Genomic DNA, 22,148 nt, shown 5'->3' on the forward strand with positions numbered 1-22,148 from the left:
GCAGGGGTCAAGGGTGGGGAGCAATGCGGGGGCAGGGCCCGCCTTTCCCGCTGTTCCGGCTGTCGCTCCGCGCGGTCTCTGCGGCGCCGGTTCCGGGCCCTGCCCCCGGCCTCCCCCTCTCTGAAGCTCGGGGTCGCCTACTCCGCGCAAACACCAGGATTTCGGACCTCGGCTCAGGCCTCGGTGCCCCCTGACCCCCTAAGAGACTTCCAGACCTCTCTCTCTCTCTCTCTTTCTCTCTCTCTCTCTCTCTCTCTCTCACGCTTTGAGAGCTAAACTGCTGAGAATCAATTCTTTATAAATAAGCTGGTTGTCACCTTTAGGGGAGAATTATAAATGTGTACTGATGGAGGCCTGGCATCGAGGCCAAATTGGCGCGAGGGCCTGTTATCAGTAGACTGTTCTTGTCCTGCGCGCTGTGTGGACACACTACTTTGGGGCAGGTGTGGGGTGGGTGGGAGACCTGCAGGTGAGACTCGCCCACCTGAGACTCCATCAGGCTCTCCCAGCATTGCCGGACGGTGGTGGGCAGGTTTTCTCTGACCAGGCCTACACTGCTTGAGTGAACCATCCTTCCACACACTCAGTTCTTTTACTTCCATGCTGCAACCTGACTTACTAAATGGGCCTCCGCCGACTGTGCCATTGTTAAGGAGGCGTGTTTGCTGGCGGACACGCATGCATCGGCCAGGAGAAGGGCATCGCCGGAGGTGTGTGCAGAGAAGGCAAGGCTGCCTGTGACGGCCACCCGCTCCCGCGCTGAGCAGAGTCCATGGGCCGGCAGTGCTTTCTTACACCTGATCCAACTCTGCCCTGCCTCCCGGTCTCCCAAGAGGCAAGGGTAGTACTCCCTGTGACCCCCAACTTTCAGTCACAGGAAGGCCTCTGTGCATGAGGGGGGCCACCATCCATCTGCATAGACTGCAAGTGGGCAGAGACGTAGGGGTCGCTGGTGACTCTGCTTGAATGAGGAGGAGGAAAACGTGTGTTTCTGGCCTCGGAATTCTCAGGTGGTTGGCCAAAGAATTAATGTTATAGATGGCAATTAGGGGCAGTTCATTAGTCATCCAACATTCGCCAAGTGCTTACTGTGTGCCACTGACTGTGATAGACGCGGAGGAGACATCTGTTGGCAAAGTCTGACTCGGTCCCCACCCTTACGGGGTGTATTCTCTGATGTAATGTGGTTGAACCAACATTGTGCAGGGCCTCACTTGAACCACACAGCTGAGACCCAGAAAGGAAATTTAAAGAGACTGAGTAGATGGAATAGTACCAGTTTGACACACCTAAGCTGAATGTGTTTGACACTACCTCGAGCTCTCAGAATTGGTCACTTCGACTTTGGACACAGTTTTAACAAACTTGGTTATCTGGCTCTCTCTCCAGCGTTGTGGCCAAGAAGCAGCAAATTAGAGGGAGGGTGATGACGGAGGATTCCTGAGAAAAAAGTGAAATGCAAGCTGATTCTAAAGAGAAGGCACCAAAACAGCACAACAGCCTGCATTTCTTGGACACAAGGCCAGTGTTTCCATGTATGTTCTATACGGGTGGTTCCCAACGGGCACGTGCCCCATGGGGGGCAGTTTGACTTTTAAGGGAGGCAATTCGAGAATAAGTTATTAACCATGAATTTTTTGCGTTTCTTACAGTTCTAGGGGCCTCATATACAGTGTGTGTGTGTGTGTGTGTATATATATATAGCACATATTTATGCATTTCAGTTCTCTATTATATGTTTTGGAAGTTTATTTGCTATTTTTTCTTTTTTTAAAAATATATTTTATTGATTTTTTACAGAGAGGAAGGGAGAGGGGTAGAGAGTTAGAAACATTGATGAGAGAGAAACATCAATCAGCTGCCTCCTGCACACCCCCCAATGGGGATGTGCCCGCAACCAGGGTACATGCCCTTGACTGGAATCGAACCTGGGACCCTTGAGTCCGCAGGCCGACGCTCTATCCCCTGAGCCAAACCAGTCACAGCTTTTGCTATTTTTTCATATCACTTCATATTATTATTATTTTTCAACAGTTTCTTAGTGATTTCTTCCTCAGTACTTAAACTGCTCTTCATTCCTTTCTTTTTCTTTTTCATGGATGCCATGTTCTTTAGAAGCTTGTTTAGACCGAGTTAATGGGCTTTTAGGCTTCCTCCACGTGAATAGGAGTTCACTTTTTGAATAAGAATTATGTGTCACAGGGGGCGCATCAGGATTTTAGAGATGCGTAGGTGGGGCATGGCCAAGAAAAAGGTTGGGAACCACTATACTATTCTATCGGACCTTCACAGTAATTACATAAAGAGGGTTAAATGGGAAACACAGGGTTAGCAAATTATGTTGGATTCATTGCTATAGTACTCGGCTTCTGTAATAAGGCCTGAACTCATTTTTCTTGGAAGACCCTTCCAGAACAGTGCTCCTCATCACACACTTGGGGGAATCTATTATAAGTAAAACATCAGGGTAGCAAATTGGTTGGGCAATTGTTGGTGTTTACAGTGGCGAGGTCAAGTCATCGTAAGACGTGAATTATACGTTTAGCACACAGTGTTTAAGAGCAATACACAATTTAATTTTTTCTATCAAAGTGGTTAAATATTTTAGAATTCTAAAGTCTGGAAATGTATTTTATATCTCTAGTTTAGTCTTTATTGATATTGGATACATGATGCATTATTGTATTTGAAATGTATCTCAGGCCATTCATTATGTGCTAAAGAGGTTTTTCCTACCTGACTCAGTCCCTGGCCCTCATTTATAACATTGTTTCCATGAACCAATATATTCTGAGCCCATGCCTCCCCACCCCTTGCAGCCTATTTGCACATGGACTTTTAAAGTATCACACATTTGCAGTTGGAAATTGTACGAAAACAAGCAGTCTGGCCACTGTTAGGTGTTTTGAAGTAAGTTCAAAAAGAAATTAGTGAACATTAAATGCCTAACCTGTTTATGTCCATTCAGAGTCTTACCTAATTGTATATATGCATACGATCCTGTGACCTGCTTTTCTCACTAACACTTTATATAAATATTTCTGATATCTACATGTGTCATTTATTTATATGATATTTTATTGTGTCATTAGACTGTAGTTTGCATTATAGAGTAGCAGTAAGCTGTGTTCCCAAGAGCAGGTCTATGTATCTGTGAACTTTTTTCTTTATTTTTGAGACGAGAAATGTTTTCTTTGTGCTAATTCTCAATCCATAATTTTAAAGAACTTTTTGTCTTCTCCATTTCTTGTACAGTTTGACTCTTATACACAGTTTCATGAGATAATGCCAGGTGTCATACAAACTCTTTAACTTCATTCTTTTCCTTCCCAGTTAAAGCCTTGTTGCCTGTTTACATTCAACAAATACTACTGATGCTAATAGTCTTGCTTTTGTCATGTTTAATGATTCCCAGCTTTGTCTATTTTGGATTATGATTTTTCTGGTCCTTTCATTTTTATATTTTGCATTCATTTTAATTAAAAAGAAGGGGGGGTTAGGGTTAGATGGGGGGGGGGGGGGACACCAAGTAACAAGATAAACATTTGCACTGTACTGTTATATCAATTAAGATAGTGATGGTGCCCAAAAGGACTGGCCGATTGTCAAAAAGCGCCACAATGTGACAAATAGAAATGTTCTTTAGTAAATTCTGTGTTGGAGAGAGGATGTAGGATGTGTGTTATATTAAGTTGTATAAAATTTGGAACTGTGAAAGTCAAGGACTACCTGAATTTAATGTTTGTGTGGGTTTTTTTAATAGAAATACTTAAGGCCATTCTTGATTTATAGCCATTTAGTGGGTGATTGCTTGCTTGCTTCCCTCCCACTGCATTCTCTAGATTTGCCCTCACCTCACTTACATGGAGTTTGCTTCCACTCATTTCTGGAAAGTTTGTTTAAAATTATGGTTGCGGGGGGAAAGACTTTGTACTCTCCATGACATATAACCTAACCATATTTATTTTCTACAGCATTTTTCTATTTATAGCCGTCTGTCTGCATTCTGATTGGGAACATAGGGCTCATTTTCATCATGCCAACAGTGGTGGTAATGGACGTATCCCTTTCCATGACCCGACCTGTGTCTGTTGAGGGGTCTGAAGAATATCAGCGCAAGCACCTAGCAGCCCACGGTTTGACAATGCTGTTTGAGCACATGGCCACGAATTACAAGCTTGAGTTTACAGCCCTGGTGGTTTTCTCATCACTCTGGGAGCTGATGGTTCCCTTCACAAGAGATTATAACACCCTACAGGTATAAAAAGGAATGAGTTATTGTATGTACAAGGTCCAAATTGATAGGGAGTAAAAAGTGTTATCATATTGTACTGAATATTTAGAACTTGGAATTATTGAATGATAAATCTATGGGTGTCATATCTAAGTATAGCTATAAAACAAGGATTCACAACCGGTAGGTTTTATGTCTTTGGTAGGATTATGAGTTAGAGTTGTGAGTTGTTGTCTTATTTTCTTCTCTTCGTTTCCTGGAATTCTCTCAGGATGTAGTGGCCCATTCCCTAACGTTCATTAGTATTTCCAACAGCCTAGCACAGTGCCTTACCCATAGTGATCAGCCAATAAGTGTTTGTGAAATTAAATTGAATAGTTTACTAATTGCTAGGCAGTTTAGAAATCCAGGGTCAGTGTAGTTTGATTTTTAAAGTGTAAGTAATAAAATTTTGTTAAATCATTATTTTTTGTCTAACTTTTTCTAAGTGACTCAAAAGCGTGTTTTTTTTTTAATTGCACTGGATTTCTTATAAGTGAGTAAACTAAGGATTTTGGATCTCCAGCAGTTCTAAAAATTAGAGAACTCTTAAGGTAGGTGGTGCAGAGTAATTGTTAAGACCTGGAGTCCTGCAGTCAGACTGACTATGGACATAATCCCTGGTGGGGAGCATGCAGGAGGCAGCCTATCACATATGTTGCTCTCTCACATTGATGTTTCTCTCTCCCTCTCCCTCTCTCAAAATAAATAAATTATTCTTTTTTTTTTAAATGGGTAGGGTGTTGTGATGAGTTAATGCATGTAAAGTGCCTAGAATGGTATTTAGGATATAGTTAGTTCTCAGTAAATGTTGGCATTTTTGTGATGTTTTTAAAAGTGATTCATTTTAATTATTTCTTTCAAGGTCCACTTAGAAAGATATGAACTTGGTGAGCTGTTCACTCTCACCTGATAAAGAGGACAGAATGAAGGGAACTCTTTTCATTATCCTTTATAGCTGAGGAAGTCCGTTTTACTGTTTTTAAGAACCTGTGCTTTGGGACTCTTAGAAACAATGTCCCCTATGTAACATGCATGCTTTTATGTTGTATTCTGATAACAAATTAAAATGAGCAGTTTTATCTTTTATTCGATTAGGAAGCACTAAGTAATATGGATGATTATGATAAAACCTGCTTGGAGTCTGCATTAGTTGGTGTTTGCAACATTGTTCAGCAAGAATGGGGTGGTGCAATTCCTTGCCAGGTAATTATCAATTCTTTTTCATTGCTCTAAGTTAAAAACATTAACCACTGAGGTGCTTTCATTTTCTTTAAGCTCTAACACAGCATGGAATGTAATTTCTACAAACTATATTATATGCTTGTGGTATCTTTTTAAAGAAGGCACTAAATCAACATTAATATGCTCAGGAAGCAGCACAATTGTGCCTTAAAGAAAGCATCCTCCTAGTAAATTGACTTCTTGAAAACTAGTATTATTTGTGTAAAATACAAAGGGCCCACAGTGGGATTTTAGAACACTCTCTAGAAGGGTTAATTTTAATTTTTTGAGTGATAGAATTTTAAACATCAGTACAATGTAGTCTATCTTCGTTATCTCAATGTAGCATTTACTCAGCCAACTTTTAACCACCTTAACTATCTGTTATCTAAAAAGTAAGGAGTATGAATGTCAGGAAATCGGTTGCCCTTTACTTAGAGTCTATAGTAGGTCTATATTAGCATCAAATCAGAGCAGAATAATTGCTGAAAAAGAGAATTGGAAGTTTGCTATACACAGGTGCTTTAAGAAGTGGTAGCATATTTTAAGAAAGGTGCTAAGAGGAAAATTATAATACTGTAGTCTGCAACAGAGTCAGCAAACTTTTCCTGTGTTAGGCTTTGCAGGTGCCCGTGGCAACTCCTCAACTTCGCTGTCATAGCATGAAAGCAGCCATAGATAATGAGCAAATAAACGGGCATGCTGTGTTCCAGTAAAACTTTATTTACAAAAACAGGCAATGGGCCATAGTGTATGATTTGTATTTTAGGGTCAAACACAGTCTTCCTCATTAGTGTCAGTGACATCACTGGTATTTATGCCTGTGGGTAAGGGAAAGGTAGGGGTTGACTTACTCTTCCTAAATGAAGGACAAAGAAATACTGGAAATGATGGAACTGGTCTTCATCTTGATTGCAGAAGTGGTTACATCACTAAAAGCATTTTTCAGAACTGTATACTAAAAAGGGTGAATTTTATTGCGTGTAAATTATATATCAATATACCCAACTTTTTAAAAATTGTTTGGTTTTTTTTTGCTGTAAAACTACCCTGTTTTATAGAGTATGAACTAATGGGTTAATGAAGACCCTGAGCTACTACTAAAAGGTTAAATCAAATACTTTAGTGGACCCTTGCTAAAAAAAAAAGCTAGTAAATGCCTTTTAATTAATTTATTTTCAGAAATAAGAATGTTTGTCACCTTACTTCATGAACATTATTTACTTGGTAAATCCATGCAAACAGAATATCCAATTTCCTGACAATATACTAAATAAATGAAGTTTTATTGTCAGTATCTTCTGAACTGGAAGCTAGCAAGTAGCACAATTTCATTTGCTGTTTCTTCAGTAGTTTTATTTTTTTAATTAAGTATATTGGGGTGACATTGGTTAATAAAATTATATAGGTTTCAAGTGTACAATTCAATGATACCTCATCTGTATATTGCGTGCCCTACCACACAAAGTCAGGTCTCCTCCGTATGATAGTCTTCAGTAGTTTTAGAGAAGAAATTCAGAGAATTTGTGCACCAGAAAGACTTCTGCCTTTTATTGTTTTTTCTTCCTTTGCAAAAAGGAAGAATCTGAATTAGAGATGTATTGTACCCTGAGGACAAGGTCTGGGCCTGAATCCACTTTAACTTATTTGATGAGTTTTGGGGTGAACAATTCAAAACACTGGACTAGAGGTGGAAGTTATTAGTGATTATTTTTATAATCAATTACTGTCAAATATTTATTTTAATGTGGAAATTTGTTAACCAACCTTTGAGATAGCTGGACTGTGTCTTTATTATTTGAGTAAAATCTGTCTCATTTTGACATTCCATGAAATATTTCATCATACAGTATTGAAGAAACTAGTGGCAGAAGTATATCATTAAATAGCAATTATTGGTACCTAGAAGAGGAAATTACTTTGTAGTCAATTGACTATCTTCCCAAAAGATGACATTGCTCCAGAGGACCTCTATGAAGTAAGCATTCTTGGGTTTTAGAAGTAGGTGCCGATCTTGTTACTTCACATGGTGCAACTACCTAATACTTCCTTATTGGCCTGTATTATCAAGTTACTGGAGAGCTAAGATAATTCTTATCTGAAATGCTTGGAAAAGTCTGCCCCCCACAGAATTGCTTTAAAACAATGAAGAAAAGAAAAATGATTTGTAATTATAGTCTCTCATTAGGATATTTTGAAGGGTTTCAAATTACAGGTTGACTAAGAATGTATTTTAAAGGTCTTGTACACATGTGGTTAAATGGTTTTTAATAGCCTAGCCAGTGTGGTTCAGTGGTTGAGTGTTGACCTATGAATCAGGAGGTCATGTTTCAATTCCCAGTCAGGGCACATGCCCAGGTTATGGGCTTCATCTCCAGTAGGGGTCCTGCAAGAGGCAGCCAATCAATGGTTTTTTCTCATCATTGATGTTTCTATCTCTCTCTCCCTCTTCCTTCCTCTCTGAAATCAATAAAAATATGTTTAAGTGGTTTTAATAAATATATTTTTAATGCAGTTGTTATTCTAGTTAACCAAGGGTAGAGTTTGTCATCTTTAGAAATAAAGTGTCGCCGAAACCGGTTTGGCTCAGTGGATGGAGCGTCGGCCTGCGGACTGGAGGGTCCCAGGTTCGATTCCGGTCAAGGGCATGTGCCTGGGTTGCGGGCACATCCCCGGTGGGAGATGTGCAGGAGGCAGCTGATCGATGTCTCTCTCTCATCGATGTTTCTGACTCTCTATCTCTCTCCCTTCCTCTCTGTGAAAAATCAATAAAATATATTTAAAAAAAAAATAAAAATAAAGTGTCAAGGTTCAGAGTTCTGTGCTACTAATCTCTAGGGAAACATAAAATAGGCCCTCATGCCATTTTTTCACATTGATGCCTTAGGTGCCACCTCCTTATCTAAGAGATAGGATTCTAATTTTAGTACAATTGACTAAGCGCTAGTTATGAATGTTTTTGTCCTTTTTAAAGTTTTCACAGGTAGGTGCTTTTTTAAAGGTTTAATTAGATAAAATACAGTATATTGCATAGATCTTAAGTACACAGTTCACTAAGTGTTGACACATGCATATACCTATGTAACCACTGCTCCAGTAAAAAACATAGAACACTTCCATTTCCCCCCAAAGTTTTCTTATGCCTCTTTCTAGTCAGTATCCTCCCATGCCCACAACCCCTGTTTGGTTTTTCTTAGCTTTGTTTTACCTGTTCTAGACCTTATATAAATAGAATTATACAATGTATCTGTCATCTTTCATTTGACAGAATATTTTTGAGATTTATTTACATAGTTGCTTCTATCTTTGCAGAGGTGGATTTTTCAGTATATATGCAATTGGAGAAATGAAATTGCTAAATGAGGTTGCTTTAAATGAGTATGTTTTATATATAAACCTTCTCTCACTTTTTGCAAACAGGTTGTTCTGGTGACAGATGGCTGTCTTGGCATTGGCAGAGGGTCACTGCGGCATTCCCTAGCTACTCACAATCAACGAAGTGAGAGCAACAGGTTCCCACTACCTTTTCCCTTCCCATCTAAGTTATACATCATGTGTATGGCAAATTTGGAGGAGGTAATGCGTTTTACTAAGTTTTTTCCAGTTTGATTAGATATATTTTAGGACTCGGTTTATTTTTTAGTATGTATATCCCCTTAGTATTATATTGCAGATACTATAACATTGAACTCCATTGGTTTCAGCTGAGGCTGATCAGTTATCTTTGAAAAGACCCTAGAGCTCAAATGCTCTTTGAAAGTTAAAAGCACTGCTCCATTTTAGGAAATATAGCTAGAGTTGTTAACCATCCTATTGTCCATCAAGACTCTTCAGATGCTGAAATGTTCTTTTAAATGTTGGATATTTCCATCGTTTAGGAATTCTTAAGTCCATTCCGCCAGAAATATTGATGGAAGTGTGCTTTGATTTTTTTGGTAAAGTAACATTACTCTGATGTATGTTTTATTAAACTCTATTTCCTGGTTATACTATTTTCATCAGAAAAGCTATTTTCATCTCAGTTTTTTTATCTATAAAATGTAGATGATAATGGTACTTACCAAAGATGTTAGAAATACTTTGGAGGAAAGATAGTATGTCAATACCAACCGTGGTCATCTCTGAGAATCTTTGCAAAACTACATCTGAATTAAATAGCTCTACTGGTATCATTTTATATGACATTTCTTCTTTGGTAACTTTGAATCAAAATTGTTATAGTTGTTTTCCTGCTCACATTGTTAAATTGTTACCAGACAAGTCTGGCCTAGGGCCTACTGGTAAAGTACAGGTTCTTGACTTTGAATAGGAAAGATTTCACAATGCGAGTCCAGGTGTTTTTGAGAGTATGTTTATTAAAGCTGAAGACATGAAACAAAGGGAGGACTTAAGGTAGGAAAAGCAATAGGAGAAGAAAATTCAGAGAAAAGTGGTCCTTGGAGACAGGTTCAGGGGGTTAGCCTGGGTCTAGTTGCCACTGCCCAATGCTCTCCTGGTTGCAAGTCTCATGGGGTCCCTTAGAGTTTAGGAGAAAAACAGCAAAGATACAAGGCCACAGCATGCTCTTGTGAGAGCACACTCTTCTTCCTTTGCGTTGAGGCTTTTATTCTCTCTAGCCTGCTGGAATGCTAGGGAAGATCTCAGGGGAAGGTCTTAGCAGAATATTCATTAGCTTTTCAGGTGTGTCCTTCAATAAGTTGATTCATCAAAGTGAGCATAAAGAAGTCGGGTTATTTTCTGGTTAGTTTCATTTTTAAAAAATGTCATCAAGAACGTCATTGAAGAGGGACCTGACCAAGGCCATTCTGTCCCAGGACAGTCTGAATTATGTAAACCATTTGCTCCTTAGTGTCCTTGGTTAGGGAAGATAAAACCTTATGATTCATTAGCTTGCTCAGACTGTTTGGCCTTGCTTAATTATATTGTCTCAGTTTTCCATATTCTACTTGCCAAGGAATTTCTCTAGCATCTTACTCTTCTGCCTCAAAATCATCTCCATTATATTTATTGCCTGTGTTATTGTGATGGGCATGACCTTGTGTGCTGTTAATAATCTGGCATTTTGTGCTACTTTAAACAACTCAACTGTTTTTGCTTTGTAGCTTCAGAGCACTGACTCCTTGGATTGCCTGGAACGTCTCATAGATTTAAACAATGGTGAAGGGCAGATTTTTACTATTGATGGCCCCCTATGCTTGAAAAATGTTCAGTCTATGTTTGGGTGAGTATGTACTTAGAGCTTTTTTTTGCCTTCTTACAGTCCATTATGTATTTTACTATTTCTAATTGTGTCATTTCATTTCCCCCAAGTTTCACATTTTTCAGATAAAATGCTTGGTAGAAATGATTTTTAGAAGTTCATTCCCTTTTGAATTAAACATGACTAAATCTATATTGACGTCCTTACAGTGACTCGGCAATTTCAAAGAGTAACTTGCTTTAGGACTTTTCAGAATTGAAATTGCTTCACCAAAAATGTCAGATTTTGTTCTGTTTCAAAATGGTCACCTCATTTTGGAGTCAACTCAAAGGGAAAACAACTTAGCATCTTGAAAAAATTACTTGAAAAATATTGTATGTATCATCTTACTCTTCCTATAATAATCAATCATCATATTCTAGAAAACTGATAGATCTGGCATACACGCCTTTCCATGCTGTTCTCAAGTGTGGCCACCTAACTGCAGATGTGCAAGTCTTCCCCAGGCCAGAACCTTTTGTTGTAGATGAGGAAATCGATCCTATCCCTAAAGTCATTAACACAGGTAACTTTTTTTAAAACTTCCTTCTTAGTTCTTCTATTATCCTAACTTTTTCCTAACTTTTGACTTTTACTCCTCTCTATCCAAGACTGTTAAAAAGAAATGTAAATTCTGATGCGAGGATGCTGTCATCATCGGTTATACACTTTGGATGGGAGGATGCATTGCCTAAGGCAGCCGTGGGCAAACTACGGCCCGTGGGCCGGCCAGTTTGAAATGAATAAAACTAAAAAAAAAAAAAAAGACTGTACCCTTTTATGTAATGATGTTTACTTTGAATTTATATTAGTTCACACAAACACTCCATCCATGCTTTTGTTCCGGCCCTCCGGTCCAGTTTAAGAACCCATTGTGGCCCTCGAGTCAAAAAGTTTGCCCACCCCTGGCCTAAGGGGTAGCAGATTAGTAGTCCTTTGTGGTGATGGTGAGGTCATGAATTAATCTCCAATCCTAGATAATAACCCCAAATTCTAGAGTTGGAAATCATGGCCAGATTCATGAGCATTGAAATCCTTGAGGTAATTCGTAATAGATACTAACATTACTTAGCATCATAATTGGGGTCAGATATGAAGGGCTGGCTTCTAAACTTGGCTGAGTGACTCTTCCTGCGTGGCCCTGAACAAGACACTTCCTCTAGTTCTTACTGGCTAAGTGAGTGGAATCTGTAGGTGATGGTCTCTAAAATCTCAGCTCTGTACCTCTCTAGCCCCGCTGCTTATATTATGACTGAAAGAAAGTGAAGTGGCACTGCTTTTACCTGGTTCATGTGGCCAGTGCTGGGCTTAGCTAAGATTGGCAAAGCGAAGAGTCAAAAGTAACAAGGAACAGTAGAGAGGAGAGTTGTCTCCTGTTGGAGGGTGAACTCCTTGAGCTGTGGGTACACATTAAACCATCCCTGTGTCAGTCACCATTGCACCCTCAGTGCCTAGCATAGTGTCAGATGCTTAGTAGATGTTGACAATACATCAATTGGTTGTTTCCTGCACACAGGGCCTGCACACCCTGACCAAGGCCTGAGCCGGGGAGGAACCTGCAACCAAGATATGTGCTCTTGATCAGAATCAAACCTGGGACCCGTTGGTCCATAGGCCAACACTCTATCCACTGAGCCAAACCAGCCAGGGCTTGGCTGTACAGTTTTAAGGAGTAATAGAGTGAAGGACTAAGCACAGGCTTTTTATTTTTTGTGCATTTAGCTCCTGGCTATCTAGAAGTAGGGCATCCATCTCTCATTGTGACGAGACAACCGTGTATTAAGCTATGTCAAACCTTCAGTTAGATCCCCTCCCATCTGTTTTGGATGAGTAACTTTGAATAGGTTTTTCTTTCCTATATAAATAAACTTTTAGTCCATGATCTTGGTAATAACTTATACTTAAACCCTTTTCTACTCAAATGAAAAATATGTAGCTGCTTTTGCTGATTCATTTGTCATTCAGCTAAAGAAGGTAATAAAGGCAAATCTCCAGAAAAGCAGTTTCCTGAGTCTTACAAGTACAGTGTACACTCCACAAGCCTGATTTTTTTTAATTGTTTTGAAAATATGAGTGTGTATATATGCTACAAGACTGAAAAGCAATTCAGTAAAATATATATATGTGTGTGTGTGCGTGTATATGCACACATACATACACTGTATGTGTGTACACACATACAAATATATATGTTTGTTGTTGTTAATTCTCATTGATTCTTTTAGAGAGAGTGGACGGGAGGGAGGTAAGAGGAGAGAGAGAGAAACATCAATGTGAGAGAGACACATTGATTAGTTGTCTCCTGCATATACCCCGACTGGGGCCAGAGATGAACCTGCAACTCAGGTATGTGCCCTTGGCTGGGAATGGAACCCAAAACCCTGGTCCCCAGACTGACTGTCTGACCACTGAGCAACTCCGGACAGGGCCAATAAAATATTAATAGAGGTTTCCTTTGATGATAAATAATGAGTAATGTTAGTTTCCTTCTTTAGAATTTTTAGTGTTTTCCAGGCTTTTATACTATTTATATGATGGGGGTGGGGGTGGGAGGACCTAAAAACTTTTAAGAAGTATTTTGGGTTACAACTTTTATGTTTCCAACAAATACTTTTGGTCTTTAATAGGCCTCTCTAAAACAAAGAAACCATTGTCATATTTAGACTGCTAGCTTGATTTTGCAGGGAATGTATTTTTTTCTCAGAATAGCTTTACCCTCCAAGGTTGCTTGGTTGGAGTTGTGGAAGTGTTTGACTATGAAGCCTGGTGGGCTTGAAAAATCCCTGATGATATAGAGGGATTTGGCCTTCACCTTTTGCTTTGGCTGGGGATCTACCCTCATAAAAATAAAGTTTAGCTGATTTGTCATATAACTTAAATTCAATAAAAAAGGATAATTATTCTTATTTTCTGAGCTACTTAAATGAAAATGTATTAGTTATCTGGAAGACTTCTAACCTTCCTACCCATCATATTTGAATTCCATATCTAAATTAAACATTGTGTTTATGAAATCTAGTACATAGAAAATAATGTATTTTCCTATAGAACTAATTAATTCTATGTTGATTTATCCTTTTCAGATTTGGAAATAGTGGGGTTTATTGATATAGCTGATATTTCCAGTCCTCCAGTTCTGTCCAGACATTTGGTCCTACCGATAGCACTTAACAAAGGTGAGTTCTCTTCCTATTCAGTGATACATGTGAAGTATCTTATTGTCTAAAGTTATTCTTAAGTGTCAGATAATAGAATAGCCCATTTTGCAGAGTTTTTGGGAAAGGAATAGTGATTGGTTTGGATTGAATTTTTTAAAAATGGACTATTGCCTCTTCTACTAGAAAACTAGTTCTGGAGTCTTACACTGTGGAAAGCATATTGACACATATTTATTGTGTATTGCTTTATTAATTTACAGTGGAGGTCCTCTTTAAAGATGACAATGCTTTGTCCCTAATCCAAGGCTCTGCCTTTCCTGGTAGAAGGATGGCGAGGAAGCCAAAGTGATTCTTAGAGGTTGCCTGATAAATATGGAGTGAAATACAGCTCCATAAGGGGAGAAACTACACCTCTTCTCTACCAGTGATACTCAGTAAATACTGTGCAATAAAATGGAAGAATCCAGCCCCTTGGGAGGCTTCATTACTACAGAATAAAGCTCTCCAGGGACTATAGTCATGTCCCCCAAATTAAACATCTCTATGGAGAATGTTAGTCTCTAGCACTTGAAACTTCTCTTTTCTCTGTTCTAGGCTGACCATCCACTTTATGTTCACCAGCTCTCTCCAAGAAGCATATGTAGTCAGTCAGGTTTCTACTTACTGAGTTATGATCACATTCAGTTGATGGTGGTTGTCTCAGTTGTAAAATTGGCTATTCCATAACCCTCAATCACACATGCACAGACGGAATCTTGAAATGTGCCCAAAGATGGCTTATAGTGATTATTGTTCATAATTTACTTTATTGTTCTTGATATTAATATTGATATCCAAGTTTTCCTTACTTCAAGGGCTAGAGATGGCAGGAAAGGAGGCAGGGATTCTGCATGCCCATATATATATTGCCAAGAAAGTGGGCAAAATGAAGAGTTTATGTAGGGGAACAGTGGAAAGAAAAGTGTAGGAAGGCAGAATGGGGCCATGTCTTAAGGGCTTTTGAATGTCAAAATAAACGGCAAATTCTTATACAAATTCTTAAAAAGTCTTTGCATAAGATTGCATGGGCAGATAGTTCCAAAGAGAAGTTAATTGTAGGAAGATCCATTTGTCAGCAGAGTGCATGAGAGAACCTGGTGTTGGAGAGTCAGATCAAAAAGTTTATGGAGTAACACTCTTCGTCTTGGGTCAGGGGAGGCTCGCATCCGTGTGCTCCTGAAGGCTGTCAGTTGAGAATACTCTTGCTGTCTCTGAATATGTGGTTTTGTTTAGAAGGTACTTGAAACCCTCAGAGAGCACCTAGCTGAGTGTCCTAGTAAAAGCTGTGGAAAACTAATTTTTGCGTGTATCAGCTTCACTAAAATGTAATTCATATACCAGACATTTCACCCATTTAAAGTATACGAATCAGTACATTTTAGTATAGTTACAGAATTGTGCAACCATCACCACAGTTCGTTTTAGAATCAGAATTTTAAAACCCCTAAGCCCTTCATCTTCTTCAGGTAACCACTAATGTCCTCTCTGTCGCTGTAGAGTTGCCTCTTCTGGATGTTTCATAAAAATGGAATTCATAAACATGTGGAAACTGATTTTTATATGGATATAGGAACACCAGAATATGAGTTTTCCTTTTATAAATCCATTTACTTTCCTTCCAAGGCTAGAAACAGCCACAGACTTTTCTGAAAGAAATAGAAAGGTCCTTGTCTCCTTTTTCCTCTCCCTGCCATACCCTTCCCACCTACCATCGCCTTTTAAATTGCTCTTTAAATTATCCCCTAGAGCAGGGGTGGGGAACCTTTTTTTCTGCCAACAGCCATTTGGATATTTATAACATCATTCGAGGGCCATACAAAATTATCAACTTAAAAATTAGCCTGCTATATTTGGTCAAACATTTAATTAACTCACTCCTTATGCCTTGGCGGGACCAGACCAAATGATTTTGAGGGCCTTACACAGCCCTCGGGCCAGACATTTCCCACCCCAACCCTAGATTAAGTAAAAAAGCCTTTTAATTATATTGCTTTTAGATTATAGAAGTTTTCTTCTATTTTATCTAGGAACCTAGATTCAGTTATAGCAATGCTACCAACTTGCTATTAAGGTCTTATGCAGTGTTCACAGACTCCTCAGCTACAAAATGAGGAGGTAGAATTAAATGAAAAAAGATGCTGATAAAATTGATTGAACATTTACCATATGCCAAGCACTCCTGTAGGCTCCTTACATTCATTAACATATTTAATCTCTCACAAACACTACATAGGAGGTATTGATATTATTCCCATTCTGTAGATGAGAAACTGAGGCGTAAGAGGTCAAGGAACTTGCTCAAGGTCACATGGCTAGTAAATGGAAGAGCCAGGATTCTTACCTATGCATTTTTACTCCAGAGGCCATGCTTGTAACCACTCTGCTGTATTTCTTCCCTAAGAGGAAAGCCCTTCTAGCTTCTCCAATCACTGCAGGCTTGAATTTGCTAAGCTACCTGCTTCCCTTTCTATAATACCTGTTGTTAGAAAAGAAGAGGTGACTGAGCTTTTTCTGGCCATTGCCTGGGATAGACTGATACGAGATCAGAGGAAGAATGGCTCCATTTCTGCTTGAGATAAAATTAGTTAGTACAAAAAGAAGAATGCAGCTCTTTTTAGGTATTGGTTTGCTGTATTTCTTGGTACCCAAACTTATTTGCACTGGCTCTGAAAATGCACCTGGGGCCCTTTGCGAATTGGGAGCAGAGCTGGGTGATGGCTTTGTGCCTTTTGTTACAAGGTCTTCTCTGTGTTGGTGCTGCTGTGAATGACTCATGGAGGCAACTGAAAAAACCAATAGATCGCAGCCCTTACGCCCCACCACCCCAGCAGCTGCCTCCTGCCCTTGTAATTTTTTTCTCTTTTAAGACTGCTTTTGCCCTAGCTGTTTTGGCTCAGTGGATAGAGTGTCGGCCTGCAGACTGAAGGGTCCCAGGTTCAATTCCAATCAAGGGCTCATACCTCAGTTGCAAGCTCCTCCCTGGCTGGGGCCCTGGTCAGGGCACATGCAGGAGGCAACCAATCAATATATTTCTCTCACATTGATATTTCTCGGTCTTTCCCTCTCTTCCACTCTCTCTAAAAATCAGTGGAAAAATATCCGTGGGTGAGGCTTAAAATAAATAAATAAACAGTTGTTTTTGCGTTCCGTGTCTACATAATTGAATAAAAATACATGTCCCAGAGGAATGGTGATATTAGGGGGCGGCAGTATGCATTTTCAGGTTTAGGATTTGGCTTTAGTAAAAGTAATATACCTGATTTCAAAGCTGAAGCTTATGCTACTCAAGAGAAAAACACAGGTTAGACTTACTTAACTTGACAGTCACAGGCTTGATATTCTGATTTTCCATCTTCTCTCCATCTAGTCCTGAATGGCATGGAATGCTCTACTCCCAAGCTGACAGCAAGAAGAAATCAAACCTCATGATGTCCCTCTTTGAGCCTGGCCCAGAACCTCTCCCATGGCTAGGGAAAATGGGACAGTTGGGTCCTATTTCAGGTATAATGCAGATCAGATTTTATTGATCTTGACTTTGTTTTCCTCTCCGCTGTTCTGAATGGCCCTGACTCTGTAGTCAGAGAGCTGCGTGATCTCCCTATGGGTGTGCCGTGGTCTCTGATGCTGGACATGTAAATGGAGAACCCCAAGAGAGTGTGATGTTTGAACTTGTTAACTTTGTAACTCGGGAAACCATCATTTAGGTTGCTTTAATTACATATAAGCGCTCTAACTGCTTAGTGTAAAAAAGCTACTCTCCATAAACTTATTTTTCTTTAATGTAAAATTTCCTTAGTGTAATTTTCAACCCAGATAATCCCCAGTCATTCTGAGATAATGTAATCCCCTTCTTTCTTGGAACTGTTTTCCTTGGCTTTTCTAACATTGCATTTTCCTGGTACTTAACCTTTTTCTTCAGCAACTTTTCTTTTTCTGGCATCTTTTCTTCTTCTTGCCTCTTGATGTTCTTTGCCTTTTTCTCTTGCATTAATATACTCTCCTGGTTATTAAATCAGCCATTATAGCTTCAGAGTCCCCCAAATCTACTAGTATAACTCTAGTCCTGCTTGATCTTTCCCTGGAATTTGCATATTGTATTTCCACTTCCCCTTGGACTTCTCCACCTGGATATTCTGCCACAGTCCTAAGCTCAGTATGTTTGTTATAGAAACCGTTGTCTCGCCCCTTCCCTCTTAAACTGTTTCTTCTTCTGATTTTCCTACTCCTTCTGATGGAGGCCTTTTACCTTTGTACTCCTAGGTACTCAGGTTCCAACTGTAGAGTCATCCTTAATTCCTTTGGGCCCATGTCACTTTCAGGGACATCTACCAAGCAACCTATTTTGTGCCAGGTCTAGGGGATAAAAGAGTTAGCAAGAGTTACTCCAAGTCTAGTGGAAAGGTGAATAATAAACACAGGCTGACACAAGGTCAGAGTTGGCCTGCAGGAGAGGAGGATCACCTCTGCCTAGAGGACTCAGGAAAATCTCCTCACAGGACCCTGGCCAACTTTTGGGGGGAAAAGAATAGACAGAGGAATTTGGTGAGCCAGTGAAGGAAGAAAGGGCATCCTGGACAAATGGAATCCTTATAGAAAAGAAAGGAGCACAAACCGTGGGGGAGGGGTTGGAAGGCCAGAGGGTAGGTTAGAGGTTGGCAGTGGCTGGAGCAGGGCAGGCCTCATCTGAAATGTAAAGAGCTGAAACTTTATTCTGCTGATATTGGAAAGCCACCAAAGGGGAGTAATATATCAGATCCTTCTGTCTATAATGAGAACAGTGAGGTACCAGTTAGAAAACTTTGTAGTCTAGGTAGTAGTGCCCCCTGGTATTGCACAACATGACCGAAAGCCAAGTGAGTAATAGTAAATGTGCATTTAGAAAGATAACTGTGAAATGTGGATTTGAAAAGGTGAGGACATCTGTAGTAAGAAGTCAACTATCATAGTCCTGGAGATGTGAAGGTGAGAGCCGGAACAAGGGGTAGTGGCTGGGGGCAATGGATGGGATCCAGGCAAGTCATACTAGTATTTACGAAGAAGAATAAAGGAAAGAGAAGAATTAAGAATGATCCCAGATTTCTGACCTGGGCTGCAGGGTGAAAGGTGGTACTATTAATTAAAACAGAACAGCCCTGACCGGTTTGGCTCAGTGGATAGAGCGTTGGCCTGCGGACTGAAGGATCCCAGGTTCGTTTCTGGTCAAGGGCATGTACCTTGGTTGCAGGCACATCCCCAGTAGGGAGTGTGCAGGAGGCGGCTGATCGATGTTTCTCTCTCATCGATATTTCTAACTCTCTATCCCTCTCCTTTCCTCTCTGTAAGAGATCAATAAAATATATTTAAAAAAAAAAAAAACAGAGAACAGAGGAGGAAGAGTAGATTTGGGAAGAATTTCTTTTGTGCATGTAGGATTTATGCCTATGAGATTCCGATGGAGGTGCCTAGAGACAATTCCTATAGAACCTAGAGTTCAGGAGAGAGGGCAGAGTTGGAAATACAACTTTTCATTGTAAACACATCACTGATTATTAAAATGGTGAGAATGAAGGAGATTACTTAGGGCCAAAGTTTTCGTGTGGAAAAATAAACCTGGAGAACTTGTATAAAAATTCTGTTTCCTGGGCCCCCACATACAGAGATTCTGATTCAGTAGGTCTGGATTCAGGCCCAAGAACTTGCAGTTTTAATATTACCCACATGATTACAATCCAGGTGATCTACACTCTAAGAAGCTCTAGCCTTAGCGCAAAGTATACAGAATAAGGGAAAAAAGAGTCAAGGACCAAACCCTTAGAAAGGGACAGCTATTGGGGACAGTGGAAAGGGTGCTAATAAAGGAAAATGAGAGGGAACAGGCAGATGAAAGGGAAAGTAGAAGTGATGTCGCAGAAGCCAAGAGAATAGAGAGACTCAAGAAGGAAGTACATGCCAAGACCGGTTTGGCTCAGTGGATAGCGCGTCAGCCTGCAGACTGAAAGGTCCCAGGTTCGATTCTGGTCAAGGGCATGTACCTTGGTTGCGGGCACATCCCCAGTGGGAGGTGTGCAGGAGGCAGCTGGTCGATGTTTCTCTCTCATCAATGTTTCTGACTATCTCTCTCCCTTCCTCTCTGTAAAAAAATCAATAAAAATATATTTTAAAAAAAAAGAAAAAGAAGGAAGTACAGTGTCTCGTACACTTGTGCATGCTTGTCAACTGAGCTCTAAGGATGCCTTTTGCCATTGAAGCCTAGAGAAGATTTGTACTAAATATAGGCCCAGATGGTAGGCCAAGGTTCAGCAAGCTTTTTCAGAAAAAGAACAAGATAGTAAATATTTTAGGCTTTGCAGACCGTATGGCCTCTGTCATAACTACTGAGCTCTGCCATTGTAGCACAGTATGTGCATAAATGATAGTAACTATTCCAAAAAATGTTCCTTATGGACACCAGAATTTGAATTTTATATAATTTTCATGTATATTTCATGAAATATTATTCTCTTGATTTCTTTGCCCAGCATTTAAAAACATAAAAACCATTCTTAACTCAAGAACAGGCAACAGGCAATTTAAGTTCGGCTACTTATGATCTAGGATCCAGGGGCTGGGGTTTTAAAGCTCACGCTGGGACAGGAGACATGACTTTGGTTCCAAACAAGACAAAGAATTGAGCTCTGTGAGTAAAGCTAAGAATGTGGAAGGTCTACCCTCTCAGTGAGAGGATGGCAAGAAAAATTCTGCACATTTTTTGTCTACCCACTTTTCTGGATATAAAGAAATTTAAAAGTCTTCTATGAGAAATTGAAGCCCACGTCCTGCACCATGCAGACTGATACTACCTATTCTGAAATGGGGATTTCTAAAACCAAACAATACAGAACTGGTTGTGAAGCAATGAAACCTTGGTGCATCCTTTAGAAGGCCATACAGTAGCTCTACAGCCCAGGGCAAAAGGACTTCTACAGAAAAACCCCCGCTGACGATGAGATCATGATTTGAAAAGCAGTTTCCAAATCATGAGAGGATTTTATCTCGTTTGAAGGAAGGCCAGCAGAGTGACTAGCCTGAGAACTAAATCTGAAACAAACTGTGGAATGAGTGTTTTAAAGATTGAAGAGTTTTAGGAAGGACCAGAAACCATGAGGAAAGAAGAGGACACTATAAATCAGGAATCATTTGATCTTGACAGGAAATGATTGGTGGCTTCATAAAAGTAGCTTCAGTAGATAGTTAGCCAGGACATAGGTTGAGGAATGAATTAGATATGAGGAAATGAAGACAAGTTTGGCCACCAACAGTTGGAGGAGAACACAAGGGCAGAGGAAGTGCGTGTGCGTGTGTAATGATTCCTCACCTTCATCCAGTCTCTCTAGCATCCTTACATTCATTCTGCCTTTCATTCTCACTGCTCTTGCCTTGTTCTGGCTTCCTTTACCTTTCACTTAGGTCAGAGGTCAGTTAACTATGGCCTGCAGGTCAAACTAGCCCACTGTCTGTTTTATAAGTAAAGTTTTATTACAAATGGCACACTCATTCCTTTCGTATTGTCTATGGCTGCTCTCCTGCTCCAGTGGCAGAGTAGAGTAGTTATAACAGAGACCATATCACCCACAAAGCCCTTTACAGAAAAAGTTTGCTCACCCCTGGCCTAGACTATTGTGATAGTTTTCACTACAGATGCCTGTCCATAATCTAAGATAGTAGCATTCACATTTCTTCCTGATCTGGCTTCCAACCAGCAGTGCTTGGCTTGTTACATGCATTCTTCATTCAAATTGGACTGCTATTTACTCTGCCTTATATTCAAGTTATTATTTTCCTCCCTCTGGGTCTCTTCTTCTTTTCAATGAAAGTAATAAGAGCTTTTTTTTTTTTAATTTAAAAGGTTTATTGAAAGTGTTGCCTTGTTATACCTGAAGCTTTCCCTTTGTTTGGTTTCTGGTTAACTTCAGTTAGAATAGCAGTGATCACTAGGTACAATACTGATTCCATATACAAGTCCAAATATCATGCATACAAATATGTATTGTTGTTTTTTTATTGTCTAAAGCTTTACACATGTCTCCTTTTTCCCCAATTGACCCCCTCCCCCCCAACCATTCCCACCCCGGGCAAGCCCCCACCGCCCGTGTCTCTGTGTCCATTGATTATGCTAATATGCATGAATACAAGTCATTTGGTTGATCTTTTACACCCTCACTTCCTCCTTCATTCTTATTTTATACAGTCTGTTCAA

At 39.8% G+C, this 22,148-nt stretch overlaps 1 protein-coding gene across 1 annotated transcript in view; it reads left to right on the forward strand.

The window, feature by feature from the left end:
• Positions 1 to 443: 443 nt before the first annotated feature.
• VWA9 (von Willebrand factor A domain containing 9) overlaps positions 444 to 22,148 on the forward strand; it is a 31,272-nt gene continuing 9,567 nt past the window's right edge. The window contains exons 1-8 of the mRNA XM_015568462.1: positions 444 to 1,535; positions 3,975 to 4,258; positions 5,372 to 5,479; positions 8,918 to 9,073; positions 10,600 to 10,718; positions 11,120 to 11,262; positions 13,820 to 13,912; positions 17,279 to 17,434. Of these exons, the coding sequence (XP_015423948.1) occupies positions 4,037 to 4,258; positions 5,372 to 5,479; positions 8,918 to 9,073; positions 10,600 to 10,718; positions 11,120 to 11,262; positions 13,820 to 13,912; positions 17,279 to 17,434 (997 nt within the window). The 5' untranslated portion in view covers positions 444 to 1,535; positions 3,975 to 4,036. The remainder of the gene's footprint in view (positions 1,536 to 3,974; positions 4,259 to 5,371; positions 5,480 to 8,917; positions 9,074 to 10,599; positions 10,719 to 11,119; positions 11,263 to 13,819; positions 13,913 to 17,278; positions 17,435 to 22,148) is intronic.

The sequence above is a fragment of the Myotis davidii genome, unplaced genomic scaffold, assembly GCF_000327345.1.
Source record: "Myotis davidii unplaced genomic scaffold, ASM32734v1 scaffold461, whole genome shotgun sequence".
NCBI lineage: Eukaryota > Metazoa > Chordata > Mammalia > Chiroptera > Vespertilionidae > Myotis > Myotis davidii.